Source organism: Grammomys surdaster, unplaced genomic scaffold (genome assembly GCF_004785775.1).
Source record: "Grammomys surdaster isolate TR1022 unplaced genomic scaffold, NIH_TR_1.0 142, whole genome shotgun sequence".
NCBI classification, from domain to species: Eukaryota; Metazoa; Chordata; class Mammalia; order Rodentia; family Muridae; genus Grammomys; species Grammomys surdaster.
In genome coordinates this window covers 4,313,545-4,330,127 of record NW_021604600.1, presented here as the reverse complement: position 1 = coordinate 4,330,127, position 16,583 = coordinate 4,313,545, and the positions used below count along the sequence as shown (strand labels likewise).

The following is a 16,583-nucleotide window of genomic DNA, read 5'->3' as shown; positions in this document are numbered from 1 at the left end:
GGTGTCACACCCATAAGATGGAGCTGCTCTCCACACAGGTGTCACACTCCAAATTCTGTGCTCTTCTCAGACTCAGCACTGGCTGTTTGCTTCTTGGGAAACGTTCTGTGCACCACACTTGGAGAGGGGAAAAGGTGGCATCTGCAGGTAGGCGGCAGGTTGCTAGTGTGGGTTTTCATGCTGTGTCTGCATAGTATCTGTGTTAAATTTTCAGTGAGTCCAGACATCTGCATTCAAACAGAAGCATATTTGAAAACCAAAACTAATGTTACAAATGCATTATCTGAAGTGTTGCCATAGTTGCGGTGAAGTTCTAGCTTTTACTGCTAGAAGCAGTCTCAGGTCTCAAGAGGTAGAAAGGTGCATCATGAGGTTCATCAAGAGCAGGGACTTGTTCTTAGAGTGTAGGGAACATTCCAAATCACTCCAGTAGGAGGGTCCTTGATGGCAAGGATTCCATGATTGGGCCCTGAAAAACAGAGGTTCCTCAGAGGTTCCAGTGTGTTCTGGCAGTGATGTTTGCATGACACAAGGCCTGCTTGGTTGTGCTACCCTCAGGACTTTAAGAGTCCTGCCTGTGGAGACACTAGTACTTGTTTTTGCCTGCTTCTATTCTAGAGCCTAAACATGAGGGTTTGGTTTTTGTTTGGTTTTTGTTTTTTTCTTTTTTTTAAAAAAGGGAATCAGCTCCCATCCCAAGGGAGTCAGGCTGCAGGAAAGATCTCTCTTCAGTCTTGAATCCTAGTTGAGTTTTTGCAGCTCCTTCTCAGTCAGGCTCTTCCTCTGTTTTGCAGATGGAACCAAGCACACAAGTCTTCAGGAACCAACTTTCAGGGGCTTCCATCCAAAATAGATACCCTAAAGGAAGAGATGGATGAAGCTGGGAATAAAGTCGAACAGTGCAAGGTATGGGAACCTCTGTGTGGGTAGACTTTCAGCCACCTTCTGGTTTCTGTATAATGGGTAAAAAGTCTAAGTTCATCAGTGTTTTGCCTACTTCATATCAGAATATTATGAATAATATTGAAGAGTAGTTTTATTTTCTAATACTATAGATTATTTTATACTCAAAAAAATAACAGTTTTAAAAATCCAAGTGGGGTCTGAGTGCATATTGCTCTTGCACAGGATCCACATTGGGTGGCTCACAGCTTTAGAGAATTCGAACAGGCACCTGCACTCAAATGCTCATGCCACACACGACACATTCACATACATGTTCCTAAGTATAACTAAAATAAATCTAAAGAAATGCAAATGAATGTTTAAAGAGAACTTGACTGGGCTTATTTAAAATAATCAGTTGAGATAGAGAGGAAAGAAAATATATAATATAAAGTTACAATTAAAATGACATTACATGGCAGGAGAGATGGCTCAGTGGTTAAGAGCACTGGCTGCTCTTCCAGAGGTCCTGAGTTCAATTCCCAGCCACCACATGGTGGATCACAACCATCTGCAATAGGATCCAATGCCCACTTCTGGTGTGTCTGAAGATAGAACAGTATAATTAGTATAGGTTTTCTAATTATAAACATGGCATCTATTATATTATATAGTGAATTAGTCACAGTTACTTTAGTAAGGATAGGGTTTTGTTAGTTTGGTTTGGTTTGATTTTTGGTTTTTTGGTTTTGTTTTGTAGCCCTGGCTATCCTAGAACTCACTATGTGGATCAGGCTGGCCTTTGAACTCATAGAGATCTCTGCCTGCCTCTTAATCCCAAATGCTAGTATTAAAATTGTGCTTTACCCACCATGCCAGGCAGGAAGGATTTTCTTTAAGTTTCTACAGCAGTTGGTTTGTAAATTCCATACTAATTAGATGATGGGATGAATTATTCTCATCAGGTTTAACCGTGTAAATAGATGGACACTTACTCTAATTCTTTGAGAAGTGTTAAGAAACAAGTCCTTTGTGAATCTTGGGATCTTCAACTTTTTTTCCCCCTCCTGATCCTTATTTTTTCCAAAAATGCTCTTTTCCTCCTAGATGTGTTGGGCCTCTTTGGTTTATTCAGGTCATGTTATAATCCGTCCCTTCCGATAGCAATCGATGCTCTCTAAACTGTTATGAAATGCTGAATATAGTCGGTAAGAAGGGAGACATACCTCACAGAGTTGCACCATAGTTTTTGTGTTTGTAAAGGATCATGTTTAGCTTAGAAAGCATAATGCTGGCCTGGGATGCACAGAGCTCTGGGCTCAGTCCCAGAACCACACAGGCGAGAGTAGTCATGCTAGTGCTTGAGAACTGGAAGGCAAGAGGATCGAAGAACAAGTGGCTCCAGGCTTGAGACCACTGTAGGCTACATGAGACTAACTGAGAGAGAGAACGAAACAAAAATATATGAAAAAAATCATTTTTAAATGACACTAGCAGGGCCTGGAGAGATAGCTCAGTGGTTCTTCCAGAGGACCCAGGTTCAACTATATGTACCTATATGGCAGATGCCAACTGTCTGTAACTCCAAGATCTGACTGACACCCTCACACATACATTCAGGCAAGACATCAATGCACATAAAAATAAATAAGTAAAAAATTTAAAAAAAAAATAAGTAAATGACACTGGCAGTTTGGCATGTTTAGAGTGGTATGTGTCCAGGAACACAACCAAGGGGAGGCACTTGTCTCTGGGGCCTTGGGAACTCGGGGTGAGTGTCTTACAGGCAGAGCGTTCTTTTCTACACTCAGCCCAGTCCACACACACTGCTCAGTTCTTTCCATATACTGATGAATGAACTTACTGTAATCTTTCCCTTTCTTGGCATAGAATTCCTTAGAAACACTGTCCTTAAGTAGGTTGGGCATGGTAGTACATGCCTTTAATCCCAGCTCTCTAGAGGCAAAGGAGGATGAGTTTGAGGCCAGCCTGGTCTACATAGTGAGTTCCAAGACAAGACAGCTGAGCTACATAGTAAGATCCTGTCCCACTCCCCCCCCAAAAAAAGGAGGAAAGATATGTCATGTACAGTGAGTTTCTAGTTCTCCCTTAACTCACCAAGTTCCATGCTTAACAGTGTTCTGACCCTTGAATGTACACAGCGCCCACATCCCAAACACATTGAACAGCACAGGTTGTCCTCAGCTTTAGTTTGTGTTTTGTATTTTTTTTTCTCTTTTTTGTTAGGCGTAAGGTGAGATCTTAAGAAGTCCACTTTCTTGTTTTCTCGTTTATTCTAAAGGGATATGTGTTGCCCCTAATGTGCATGTCTGAATAAGACAGTCCTCACATTACATTGTGCACCTTGGTGGGGAAACAGAAGATAGCACATTAAAAAGCTATCTGTATAGTTTTCTAATATATGTGTTTCCTATGTAAGATGTCTATACATACATATTTTAAAACATGTATATTCAAATACTGAATCTGTCCTTTAAGTGTATGTCCTGGTAGTACAAGCCTGTGATGCTAGCGACTTGAGAGAGTAAGGCAAAAATATTAGAAGTTCAGGGCCAGCCTAGGCTATGAAGAGTATTCAGGGCCAGCCTACGACTTTTGTTGACACTTTGTCTAAAAGTAAAAAGTAGTACTTAGAATGTGCAAGGCCTGAGATTCACCCCAGTACTGCAAGATAATAAAAATAACAGCAATTTTTACATTATTGATTACTTTACATTAGTTCACATATTTAAAAATGTCAGCAGGAAGTGAAGTCTTCTGTCTTTCTCTCTCTTTGCCCAGCATCTACTGCTGCTAACAGAAAACTACTATTTCTAGTATCTTGCTTTTTTCTATACACTTTTATATATGTATAACAAGAGAAAGGTCATATGACCTTTTCCCTCCTTTTTGTTACCCAGAGCCCAAATGATAATAAATGACAAACCATGTTCTGTACTTTGGCTTTCTAAAAGATATGCCACTATATATCTTTGTATCTTTTTGTTTTTCCTATTATAGTGATAAAATCCTCTAGCAAAAGAAACTTAAAGGAGAAAGGGCTTATTCTGTCCTTTTCAAGGTATAGTCTGCCATGGTGTTGAAGGCGTTTGAAGCTACTTATCCCTCATATTCACATTAGAGCAGAGAATGAAGACTGTTGCTGCCTAGCTGACCTAACCCCAAATATGTTGCCACCCATTCTTAGGTGGCTCTCCCACCTTAGCCTAATGAACATAATCCTTCACAGGCATTCCTACAGGGTTTGCAGGGTTTCTTGCTTCGGGGTTGGGGGTAGAGTGGAGTGGGGTGCTTGGATGCCTCTCTCTTCTTTCTTTTTTGGTATTGTGTGTGGAGGTCAGAGGACACCCTTGGTGTTGGTCCTTCCCTTCCACTTGTCTGAGGCAGGTTCTGTTGTTTACCACTGCGTACCCACAAGCTTCCAAAGATTCTTCTGTCTGGGCTACCATCTTGCTATAAGAGTGCTGGACTTACAGATGTATGCACAGTGTCCAATTGCCCTCCGTCATACTTGTGAGGCAAGTGCTCTGCCCACTGAGCCATGTCCCTATCAGAAAGCTTTCTGTGTTTCAGTGTGCATAGTTGTCACTTGGTCAGCAGGCATTCACCTGTGGCTGTTGTCATCCCTTTCATTTGATCTAAGAAATCCCAGAGGTTGTTCTCAGGTACTAGTTTCACATTAATGATGCATGTTCTCCCCAGGATCAACTTGCAGCAGACATGTACAACTTCATGGCCAAAGAAGGGGAGTACGGCAAGTTCTTTGTAACGGTAAGCACCTTCCCTTAGCTGAACCTTAACACGGTATAAAAATTGAATCGTTTAAGCTTTTTTGAAAGAGTTCATTTTCAGTTTTGCTCAAACACTGTGTCTGTGTCCATCCATTTCTAACGTTACTTTTGTTTTTGAATGTGGGTCTGTTCTCAGTTATTAGAAGCCCAAGCAGATTACCATAGAAAAGCATTAGCAGTCTTAGAAAAGGCCCTTCCCGAAATGCGCGCCCATCAAGGTAATGTAACCCTCGCGTCTGTCGACGCCTCCTCTTGCTCTGCCCCCTCTGCCTTGTTCTCTTCACCCTGGCTCTTTTGCATGCCTTTCCATGGGACAACGCCTCTCTGCTTAGCATTTCCCAGTGTAATTTCATCTTTCTTGCTACATTCTTTAATTTCTTCCAAACTCAAATTAACACACTAATGGAGCATTGCACTTCCGACACCTTCCATTGAAGAGAAAGCCTCTCTGCTTCTTCCACAGGTTTGCCATCTAATTACCCTTTCCAGTCAGTTCCATAGGGAGCATCCATCTGTTCTAGAGAAAGTATTCCAGACTTACCAAGGAAGAATTTGACAAGCCAGCCCTTGATGCCACATCACTCATTGTGATCAGAACACAGGGCCGTGGTGGCCTCTCTCTAACCTTCCATGGTTATAGTCCCTGCTCTTACCAGCTTTGCTGAAGCACACAGCCCTTTTGTCCACCAGTGCTGTTTACTTTTAAATTGGATGTCTAAAGCCTCCCTGCCCCCAACCCCCCCCCCCCCCCCCCCGTCTCAGCTCTAGCTATTGTTTCTCTGTGATTTACCATTATCAGCAGACATGGGCAGAAGTTGTTGATTCTGTCATCTTTGGTTTGGACTGCATTTGTCCCTTGGTGTCTGTGAGGGGTTGGCTCTCCAGAACAAAAGTCCCAGACTTCCAAGTCCCTTATATAAAGTAGCATAATGTTTGTCAACATCCTCCACAGCACACCCATATATTTTTAATCTCTAAATGACTTATAATGTCTATTATAATAACTCAAGTGCTGCATAAAGTTTTTAGCTTGCATTGATTAGGAAATAATAACAAGAAAATGAAGGTCTCTACGTATTCGGTACAGATTAGCCTTTTACAGTTTCTTGTTCTTTCTTTTTCCCTGTAGTACTGCGATGGAACACACAGTATTGTATATATGCAGCAGGTGTTCTCTGTGCTCACACCCTTATACCCAGATGGTGTTAGCCTGCAGTTGTTGACTGTTGGCCCACAGTTACAGAGAGCTGACGCTAGTTTTGTTTGGTGCAGAGAGCTGACTTTGGAGCTTTCATTCCCTGTAGAGCAGTTGGGCTTGTAAAGCAAGGGGATCTGACCAGGTGCTGAGTGTGGCAAGGTGGGCAAATGCGTGTGTTCACCACTGTGTGGGCAGCTTTTCCTCTAGAGAATTCCGTGTCTTGCCCTCAGTTTCAGGAAGCCCTGATGTTACTCTGTGTGCCTGGATGCACTGCACGACAGAGTGAGAGCGCCGCTGGCCTGAGTAGGGTCTTGAGCAGTTGCAGGTGCAGTGCGGCTGTCTCACTCCTGGGCCACTCTGCGTGATAGGCTACCCTTGTTTCCTGAGTCACCGAGTTTCCCAGATCCTGGATGATATGTTGTGTCTCAGCAGCAAGTGCTCATCTTTCCAAGGGACAAACTATTACTGTCAAGTTCAGAGCATTGAGAACATGTGTTTGTGATATATCCACTGCTGGTGGGGCCCTGTACAGGACAAGATGCAGATGTCATTCTCGTCTTCGAACGGTGAGAGCTGTATTGGAAAAAGTTGAATGTTAACATAAGCAATAAGTTGGAGCTCTTACTCACCCTCATTCAGTGTTCTTCCCCACAGAAACAGAAGGTGATGGGAGCAGAGAGGAGTGTAGGCTGGAAGAGGGAACGCTGGGGTGTGAGGAGTGTAGCTATGTGCTATGTTGCCAGGCCACGTCCTCACTGCTACAGTCTCTCTCCCTGACCTCCGCCTGTCTGTGCACTTACCCCTTTTAGTCCTGTCTTTTCTTTGGTATCCATCTCTCAGAAAGTCTCAGCATATCAGAAAAATATCATACAATGGGATCCTCCTGTCCCCATGCCTGGGGAACTGCAGCCCACCTTCAGTCAGCGAATGGTGGTTCAGACCTTCCTGGCGTGAACTCATGCCCATCTACTTCTGGCTTCCTCCGTTTCTGAGGGGTGCTGAATGACTTTCACCTTCTCGTCTACCTTTCTATCCTTAGCCCTTTGCAGTTTTGCTCCTGTGCCCACTCAGCTATTAAAGGAAATTACAATTCCCTAAGGAGCAGCAACCTGTTTTTCCAATCTTGGTATCGGACACAGCCCAGGCCAGCACTCTGCTGATGCTTTCTTCCTCATCCAGTCTTCCTTCATGGTTAGGATTCTACATGTCTTGAGTCATTCCCCTCAGAAGTCAGCATTTTCTGAGGTCCGTCCTCACTCTTCTGCTCCCCTCCCTCCCTCCTTCATCCCTTTCCTCTGGGAATCTCTCATCCTGACACCTTCCACAGCACCAGCAGCATTGCCCCATTAGCACCAGTTGGTTCCCTGGATCTGGGCTTCCTTGCACTTGACAGACCTCAGACAGCACGAGAGGCCTCCTGCCTCAGCTGCCTTTCCCTCCTTGTCTTCCAGTGCTGCCTTTTGTCATGTGCAGCTGTGAGGCCTGGGAGCCAGCACCCTGTCTCCCTATATCCCTGTGGCTAGGTTCTGGGTTTAATTGGCACTGAGCTCCACCGTCCTTCTATCCCACCAGACTCCCCCAACCCCCATACACACACGCTCATTCCCACGTGTCTCAGGGCTGTTCCCAGCCAACTCCCTCACATGTGCTTTCTGCTTCTTGATGCCTATGAGTCCCTCCCTGCCTTGCTCACTTCCTTTGAGGAGCCTTCTCTAACCACTGCTGCCAGCGCTGAGTACTTTGTCTCTGAATTGCTCTCACATTGATGGTCTATACCAGAAGTCGCAAACAGCCATAGCTCATTCAAATTTATTTTAAAAATTAGTTGCCACTGTTGAGAAATCAGACACTTTTTAATAGTCCTGACCTGGCTTCTCTTGGATATTTCAAAGCTCTCAGCACAGCATACTTTTGCCTGTGGATACCTCCAACCAGCTCTCAGAGTACTACAGCCTTAGACTCTACAGCCTGGCCCACAGACCTGTTCTACTTGTCATCCCCAACAACTGTGTTTGCGACCCTCGTCTATACCATTGATTGCCACATCTTAGCAATATGTCCTGTCTCTCTAATGGCCATTATATGTTTATGTGTGTGTGTTATGTGTCCATCACAGTCCAGTTGCTCTTATTGTGAAAGCGGGGAGTCCTTAAGACTTTGATGTGCCTTCTATGTGTACTTGACACATATAGGCAGGCCTGTTGCTTGAAGGCCGGCTCCGGAGCTGGAACTTGCCTTTGGAGTTGTATCTAGGCCAGAAGCTCTTGAGTGTTCCCTGTGTGGTTATCACTTCAAAATGAGTGGTAAGCCGTACTCTGCTTGGTGTTTACTAGAACATTCTAAGAGAAGACTGGAGTGTGGTCATCTCTCAGGGATCTGGGGGTCTCAGTTCTTGTCTTCTCATAGGAAAGTGGGAGACATGAACAGCTTAAGCAGTTCATTTACCAAGGCAAGCACGACAGAGAGAAATTGCAGTGGGCTGCCCCAAAGGCTGGAGGCAGCAGGGTGGGCCCTGTGTCATTGATTTTAGTGTCTTCATAAATGTTCATGAGGTAGGTACATATTTATGGGGAAAGATGTCCCTTTTCTTATTCCAAATCTTAGTGGACTCTCTTTTTGGGTTCTTTGTGTGGTCCTCTGGTCAGGTTCACAGAGGGACACAGATGCGGACCTTTTGTTGGTACATGAGTTTAGAGAGATGTCCCAGCCTCCTAGTATTCAGTATAGCAGTAAAGACCCCTGTACAGTTCATGGACACTTCACCATGGGGCATTCTGCCTGGTAAGACATAGCCACAAAAACGCTGCTGTAGTTTTCTTAGTTACCTCACATCTAACTCACTTTTGAGATTATTTAAGGTCTGTGATTGAACTCATAACTGTCAAGATACTTTGCTATTTTAAAAATTAAGATTTTTTTTTAGCATAAAGGGCTGGGACCATGGTTTTACAGTTGACTGCACAAACAGGAAACAGGACTTGGGTAGGGTATTAGGCTTCTTCCTCCCAACTTGTGTCTAACTTCTGTTTGGCATCAGCATCTCAGGGTTGGACATGTTGTAGAGGCAATTAGGTGCAAACCCAAGTACCTCCAATACACTTTAGGTAAAAGGAACAGAGTAGTCTAGGTAAGATCTGGCCTTCAAGAGAACTGTTCCAGACCTGTCTTGTGGTACAGGACAGATCCTTCAGATAGATTCCTGTTAGAAAGTTCCTTGGGCCAAGGCTAGGACCTGGCCAGGGTGAAGAGCTGAAGTGGCAGATCCTGAGGTCCCTGTCTTTGTTCACTTGTCTTCACTGTCCCTACACCTTTATCACGTCTTTCCTCACTCCCGCTTGCTGTCATATTAAATGTTTCATTATTTTTAGGCCTGTGGATCCGTGGCATTTGTTTTTCTCCCTTCCTCTGGGTGGGAATGGGTATAAGGGGCACCGCCCTGCACAGGGGGGTGAGGGAAGAAATATCACTGCACAACCCTGTCCAGATCCAACCCTCCTGTAGCAGCGTGGTGACAGGAGGGGCATCTGTCAGACTGGGAAGGATGTACACCCTTCTTTAGCTGAACAGGATCATGTATTGGTTTCTGTGTACTTCCAGGCAACACTAGATCTCTACAGTGTCCACAGACAGGCCAGACCAGCCAAGCAACTCATTATCCAATTTAGCATGTCCATGTTCCAAATTCTTCTGACTGCTTTATTGTACACTTTTCTGCTGAGCTGCCTCAGATCTGTAGTATATGAAACAGAGCCTGTGACCTAAAAGTCATAAGAAGCACTGTTGCCACCATCAGCGCAGCCTTCAGCCTGAGCTACTTGGGAACCCCAGATACCTCAGTTTTTCTACTTAGGGTTTTTTTTTTTTTAAATTGGATATAGGTTGGTGGGCAGTATTAATGTGAACACAGCACCTGCTTTGTGTTCACATTGTCCTCTTTTGGTCTTGACACCCCTGTTTGGAATGCTAAGGATTTTCCTGCTGTCATGTAATGGAGACTTTTTCTTGTCCTCTACCCATGAGGCAGTGCTTCTTTTTCTTTTCAGTAAAGAAATTTCTTTTCAGTAAAGCCAGTGTGCTCAGATGTAGTCTGTGTTTTAGCGAGAGGCCTCTGGCTCCACGTGTGTTGGTAGCATGTAATAACATCCAAGGCCATCATCAGCATCAACCCTGGGCAAGTTATGCCATGTGGCATGCTTCAGGCCTCTATCCACCAGTGATTGTCCCAGACTGACACATGTTGCTAAATGACAAAAGCTCACCAGATGTCTGGGCATTTCATTCTTCCTGAGCCTCAGCCACCCTTAGTCTTCTAGGGAGTCCTTGGGTGCTATGGAAAGTAAATGTCCAGAATTCATGAGGTGGCCAAAGGTCTTACCAACTATTTACTGCTCTAGATAAGTGGGCAGAGAAGCCAGCCTTCGGTACACCTCTGGAGGAGCACCTGAAGAGGAGTGGGCGTGAGATCGCTCTCCCTATTGAGGCCTGCGTCATGTTGTTGCTGGAGACTGGAATGAAGGAGGAGGTGAGGGGCACCCCAGGTTCTACCTGCCAAATTCTTTGACCCTTCCTCTGTCCGGATCACCACCCTCACACACTTTGATTTAACAGCCACTATGGAGGTATAGACCAGTGGATTTCAAACCTTTGTCCCCCATGACCCACATTTTCCAGCGTGTCTGTGACCTTTATTCAATAAATAAAGTGGGCCTCAGAACAGTGGGTACTTGTTCTGCTTGCAGTGTACTCTGACCTCCAACCATCCTGTCTCTTTCCTTTCAAGCTCTGTTTATGATTTGGGATGATGTTCTGGTGGCCAGGAATGTCCATGATCTCTTGTCATGACAGTCTTGAATTGTGTGTACCGTGCAATGGTTTTAATGGGTACATTTATATATTGTATAAGATCCATACCAAAAATGCCCACATAAACCAAGCATGGCACCTCTTAGTCCTCCTTACATAGAGGTAAGCATACAAAGCGTTTGTGCCAGGGCAAAGCCAGATTGAAAATGCAGCGTTCTTTATCCTTTAAAGAATCTTTTGTTACAGTCTCATACATACAGAAGAACAGAGGCTCTGTAGGTGAACAGCACCGCAAGTTTTCACAGATAAAACTTTGGCATCTAATTCAGCCTAAATCAAGAACATCTGGAAACTCTCATGTTTGCTTCTGGTGCCCCAACTAAACTTTTAATAGCTCCAGTGCATGCTTCTCCGATGGACCTGCTCTTGCTTTCCAGAAGAGAGTTGGTTGTCATCTCACTGCCACCACCCATTCCTCATCCCCAGTGAAGAGTCACTGTGTGTATAAAGTGTTGAGAAGCCTACTAGTTTATTGTTTAAGCCTGTGTCTCCTAAATTCTGGCCCATTGTCCTTTATACACTTGCCCCTCTTGGTTCTCTGTGTGTTCCCATGTAAGTCATTGAAAGTGACGTGAAGTCTTATCTACTTTCCGTGAGATACCAGTTTTTTAAGATTTATTTATTTTATTTAATGAGTACACTTTAGCTGTCTTCAGACACACCAGAAGAGGGCATCAGATCCCATTACAGATGGTTGTGAGCCACCATGTGGTGGCTGGGAGTTGAACTCAAGACTTCTGGAAGAACAGCCAATGCTCTTAACTGCTGAGCCATCTCTCCAGCCCAAGATGTCAGTTTTTTAAAATAACTAAATTTATACAATATGTAGTAGTCAACATTCCGTGCTGTGAAAGAAAAAGCTTTCAATAGATCAAGAACCAGTATTAAGAAGGTCTGTGTTTGATAAGCAGAGGCAGGTGGATTTCTGATTTCTGAGTTCAAGGCCAGCCTGGTCTACAGAGTGAGTTCCAGGGCAGCCAGGGCTACACAGAGAAACCCTATCTTGAAAAACCAAAAAAAAAGAAAAAGAAAAAAGAAAAGAAGGTCTTTGTCCTGCCTGTCACCATACACTAGGCACATACACACTCTTCGTTCCTTAGAATGGGGTTGTGAGATGGTCAGTGTGGCTCTCACAAGCAAGATGAAGTTCCTTCCCCAGAGCAAAATTCGGCTCTGACCGAGACTCAGCTCTGATGGGGTACTGGCGTTTTGTTTCTTTAGGGCCTTTTTCGGATCGGAGCTGGAGCCTCCAAGTTGAAGAAGCTGAAAGCTGCTCTCGACTGCTCCACATCTCACCTGGATGAGTTCTATTCAGATCCCCATGCTGTCGCAGGTGAGCTCCAAGAACTGTCTGCAAGTCCTAGCTCAGGTCACCAGCTGAAAGAACAGTTGTCATTTGAGGAGTGAGCGGTTGAATGAAAGATTCCCTTTATTAAGTCTTATAATGCACTGCATGTGTGTACGCCTGTGTACCTGTCTCTTCTTTCTGAGTTCTCTTCTCCCCAAGTTCTCTTTTCCCCCTCACTCCTTGTTACTAAGCAAAGGTAGAGATAGCGTACATGTATTTATTATGGAGATTACTTGAAATCTTCTTTCCTATCATACCTATGACCTGTTTGCCTGGAGAAATTATGTATGTCAATAGAATTACTTTATAGCTAATTTTATTTTCCATTGCTCTCTCATTGTATTTTTGCAAGGAACTGAATATCTTTTCTGAGGTTTAATTCTCTTAAGCGAGGCTGCCCAATTATAATTTGTTCTGTGCAGCTTGGAAAACTGTACATGAGATACTTTCATTTGTAAACATATGCAGCTTGTAATGTAACCCTACTGCATACTCAGTGTTTGTTCATGGTTTCAGGTGCTTTAAAGTCCTATTTGCGGGAATTACCTGAGCCCTTAATGACTTTCAGTCTGTATGAAGAATGGACACAAGTTGCAAGGTAAGTTTAAAGTGTTCAGAGTCTTAAAAGTTCAAAAGAACGATGTGACACAGTGTCTCACTTGTAAATAATTGTACTCTCAGGAATCATAATAGAGCATTGAACATGTGCAGGGATATGTCCTTGTTCTACCCGCATCCAGAGTGAACATGCTCAGTATTGTTAGCACAGGAAGCTGGTGTGTCTTCATCCACTTTAGTGGATTGCTTAGTTCAAACCCTGCTGTGGTGAAAGCAGTCCTGCAAGTGAGGTATTGTGGGATAAGTGTCTGTGCTGCTGCCTGAAGGCTCAGCTCTTCAGCAATAGGACGGGAGACTTACTTGCAGTAATAGTGTTTTCCCGGTATCCACTGTGTACTAGAGTGAGCACATTGCCCTGCCCCCCACTATTCTCTCCCCCCCCATTTATTTATTTGTCTACATCCCAAACACTGCTCCCCCTCTCTGTCCCTTTCTTACTGACTGCCTTCCCCCCTTCCTCCCTCCCCTTCTCTGAGAGAGTGAAACCCACCTGAGTATCCTCCTCAAGTCTCCTCAAGTCTCTGCCAGATTAGATGCATCGTCTTCCACTGAGGCCAGACAGAGCAGCCTTGGAGACTGAACTGCCTGTCTGCTACATATGTGCCTAAGAGCCTTGTTCCAGCCCATTTATGTTCTTTGATGGCTCAGGCTCTGAGAGCTCCCAGGGGTCCAGGTTTGTTGACTCTGTTGGTCTTCCTGTAGAGTTTCCATCTACTTTTGAGCTTCCATCCTTTCCCCAGCTCTTCCATAGGTGTCACTGACCTCCTTAGATATCTGCTTCTGTTTCTATCCACTGCTGGGTGGAGCCACTCAGGTGACAGTTATGCTCCTGTCTGCAAGCATCATTAATAATGTCAGGTATCATTAATAATGTCAGGGATTGGTGTTTGCCCATGGGATAGGTTTCGAGTTGGGCCAGTTATTGGTTGGCCTTTTCCTTCAGTCTCTGCTCCATCCCTACATTTCTTTTAGACAGGACAAATTTTGAGTCCAAAGTTTAGTGGGTGGGTTGTTGTCTCTATCCTTCCACTGGGGTCCTGCCTGGCTACAGGAGGTGGCCTCTTCAGGTTCCATGTTCCTGCTGCTAGGCATCTCAGCTAAGGTCACCTGCATTGATGCCTGGGAGCCTCCCATATCACAGGTCTCTGGGGCTTCCTATAGATTCTCTACCCGACACCCCAGGCAGCTGCAGATTTCAATTCATTCTCCTGGGCCTCTGGGTCTCTCTCCTGTCTCTTCCCATACCTGATCCTGTCTCCCCATTTCCCTCCCCTTCCCCTATCCCCCCCCCCCCAGTTTCCTCCCTCCCTCTGCCTCCTGTGACTGTTTTGTTTTCCCTTCTAAATGTTAGTCAAACATCCTTGCTTCATTCTTAACAAGCATCGAGCATCCAGACCAGGCATGTGCCCTTGTTAATTCATTGTCTAGATACGGGAACTGGGAGCTAGACCAAGCCGTTGTCAGAGCTGGTATCCAGATGGGCACAGGTCTTCCCCGAAGGCTCTGCCCATTGTTTGATCTTTTCCTCACTGCCTCTGCCTTCCACCACAGCTTCCACATGCCCAGTAACAGGACAGTGTGTTTTACATGCTATCAGCTTCTCCTTGGCCAGGCCAGTGATCTCCTTGTTACCTTCTCACTTTCTCTCTTAATTGTCTAATTCTTCAGTTCTGGGAAAGGGGGGACCAGTCTCAACTCCATCCCTCCCCCTCACCTTTAGTTCACCCCTTGTAGGGATCACAACGCTGCTTCTGCAGTCACTGTGGACTGAGAGACTTTCTCCCTGGTAGGTGCTGAGGTTGTAAGTTCAAAGATAAGTTCTCAGGCTGTCCTGGGACTGAGTTAAATAAATCAAGAATCAGAATCAGTAGAATTTCTTGTGTAGGGTAGCCTCAAGTATCCTCTGGACTCCTTGACTTTAAAATTCTTCCTTAAGGTTGAGGCATCCACCTGCTGGCAGACAGGTACTGTAGTTGAGAAATGTCAGCATGGGCCTCCATCCTATTGGCTTGGTGGCTGGCCTGTAAGGTGTAATCAGGTGCCCCTCTGTTCTGCAGCACATCAGCATTCGTGGGCAGCTGCTTCACTCTGTGTGGATGACAGAGTTGCCGCTCGGTGGGTTCTTTTCTTTCCATCTCGTGTTTATGGGGGGTTGTGCATCAAAGCTGTGTAGAAACAGAACTCTTGTAAACTATTCCACACAGGAATTAGCTCAAACCGCAAAAAAGACCTGAGGTCTGGGTCCCTGGGAGCTTGACAGCTGATTTGTAACTAGGCTGTCTTTATGTTAAGGAAAGCTAGGCCTCATAATGCTCCTAATTACTATACAGATTCCTAGGCAGAATTTTCAGTGGCATCTTCTGTGCCAGTCACAGGGTTCTGCCTCTGGCATTGAGATCATTCAACAGCATCAACGTTAGGTGACATGAAGTACCCATTCCCTGTCGAGTAGTGTGGAACTGGGATTTGACTCCAAACCTGTTTATTTCAAAGATGGGTGCTAACTTCCAGTTTTGAAAACAGATAAATGTCACTGTTGATAAAGACATATGTTAGCTTTCTGCTGTAAGAAACATGTGACTTAAAGCAGGGTAGGTCTATTGTGGCTTGGATTCAGACATTCAGTTCCTTTTGCTTTAGGCTATGGCTACCCCATACATTATGGTGGTAGAAGAAGCCTGTTCACCCCATGCTGGGAAGTAGAGAAGCAGGTAGGGACTGGCCTCCTAACACCTCCCCCTAGGATCCAAGTCCTCCAACTAGGCCCTACCTCAGAAAGGATCTCCTAAGAGCACTACAGACAGAGGACCAAGCCTATAGCACATGGGCCTTTGAGAGATATTTCAGATCTGAGCTATAATAGCACATTAATATGGGTATTAGTAAGGTGTGCTTTTACATACTCTTGTGCATATTTCTTTCCTAGTGTGCAGGATCAAGACAAAAAACTTCAATATTTATGGACAACATGTCAGAAGTTGCCGCCACAAAATTTTGTTAACTTTAGGTATGTATCTGAGTTTGTTTTTCTGTTGCTCTGATAAACATCATAATCAAAAGGTACTTAGGGTGGAAAGGGGCCTAATTGGCTTATAGGTTATAGTCTGTCATTGAAGGAAGCCAAGGCAGAAACTCAGGGCAAGAACCTGGAACCACAAGAAGCAAAGACTGTAGAAGACACTTGTTTTCTGGCTTTTAGTCCCAGGCGTACTGCTTAGCTATCTTACACAACCTGGGCCAACCTATCCCTTTCTATACTAAGGCCCTCCTACATCAATCATTAATCAAGAAAAGGCACCATTAGACATATCCACAGGCCAGTTTGATAGATGCATTTCCTAAGATGAGGGTCCCTCTTCCCAGGTGTGTCAAGTTGACATCAAATTAGCCGTCACGGTATATATGATCCTGTAAAGGAAGTTTCAGTGACCCTGGTGTGGATATGGCTCCTCTGAGATGACCCTAACTCTAGCATGCTTGGCACATTCAGAAGGCTTTGCACAATACCATGGAGCTGCTGGGATGGGATGAGTGAGCATGCACTGCTGGACACTAAGGTGTGGGTGGTGTCGGTATATAGAAATGTAGATGCTCTGATCATTTTGACCCTGCAGCTGTTAGCAAAAACATTGCTGTGAAAAGCTTTAGTGGCCCTTCTGCCCCTGCCTGGTCCGCTGGGCTGGAGCAGACACAGAGTCGGTCTGCTCCCGTCCTGTTGAGAAACTGAATCCTGAGTCATCCAGGAGCCACTGCACTCAGAGCAGCTGGTAAGATCTCCATCTCACTCCCTAAACCCCAGAGATAGATCGGGGAGCCAGGGACATCCAGGGCACAGCAGCTACCCAAACCCCGCCCCTCC

The 16,583-nt window shown here is 44.9% G+C and overlaps 1 protein-coding gene across 6 annotated transcripts in view; it reads left to right on the top strand.

The window, feature by feature from the left end:
* Nucleotides 1–16,583, top strand: part of Arhgap17 (Rho GTPase activating protein 17) — a 96,366-nt gene that overhangs the window by 49,621 nt on the left and 30,162 nt on the right. For all 6 annotated transcript variants that reach the window (XM_028764129.1, XM_028764131.1, XM_028764130.1 and 3 more), the window contains exons 7-13: nt 795–906; nt 4,609–4,677; nt 4,834–4,915; nt 10,290–10,417; nt 11,980–12,091; nt 12,623–12,704; nt 15,651–15,731. In XM_028764129.1, coding sequence (XP_028619962.1) covers nt 795–906; nt 4,609–4,677; nt 4,834–4,915; nt 10,290–10,417; nt 11,980–12,091; nt 12,623–12,704; nt 15,651–15,731 — 666 coding nt within the window. The remainder of the gene's footprint in view (nt 1–794; nt 907–4,608; nt 4,678–4,833; nt 4,916–10,289; nt 10,418–11,979; nt 12,092–12,622; nt 12,705–15,650; nt 15,732–16,583) is intronic.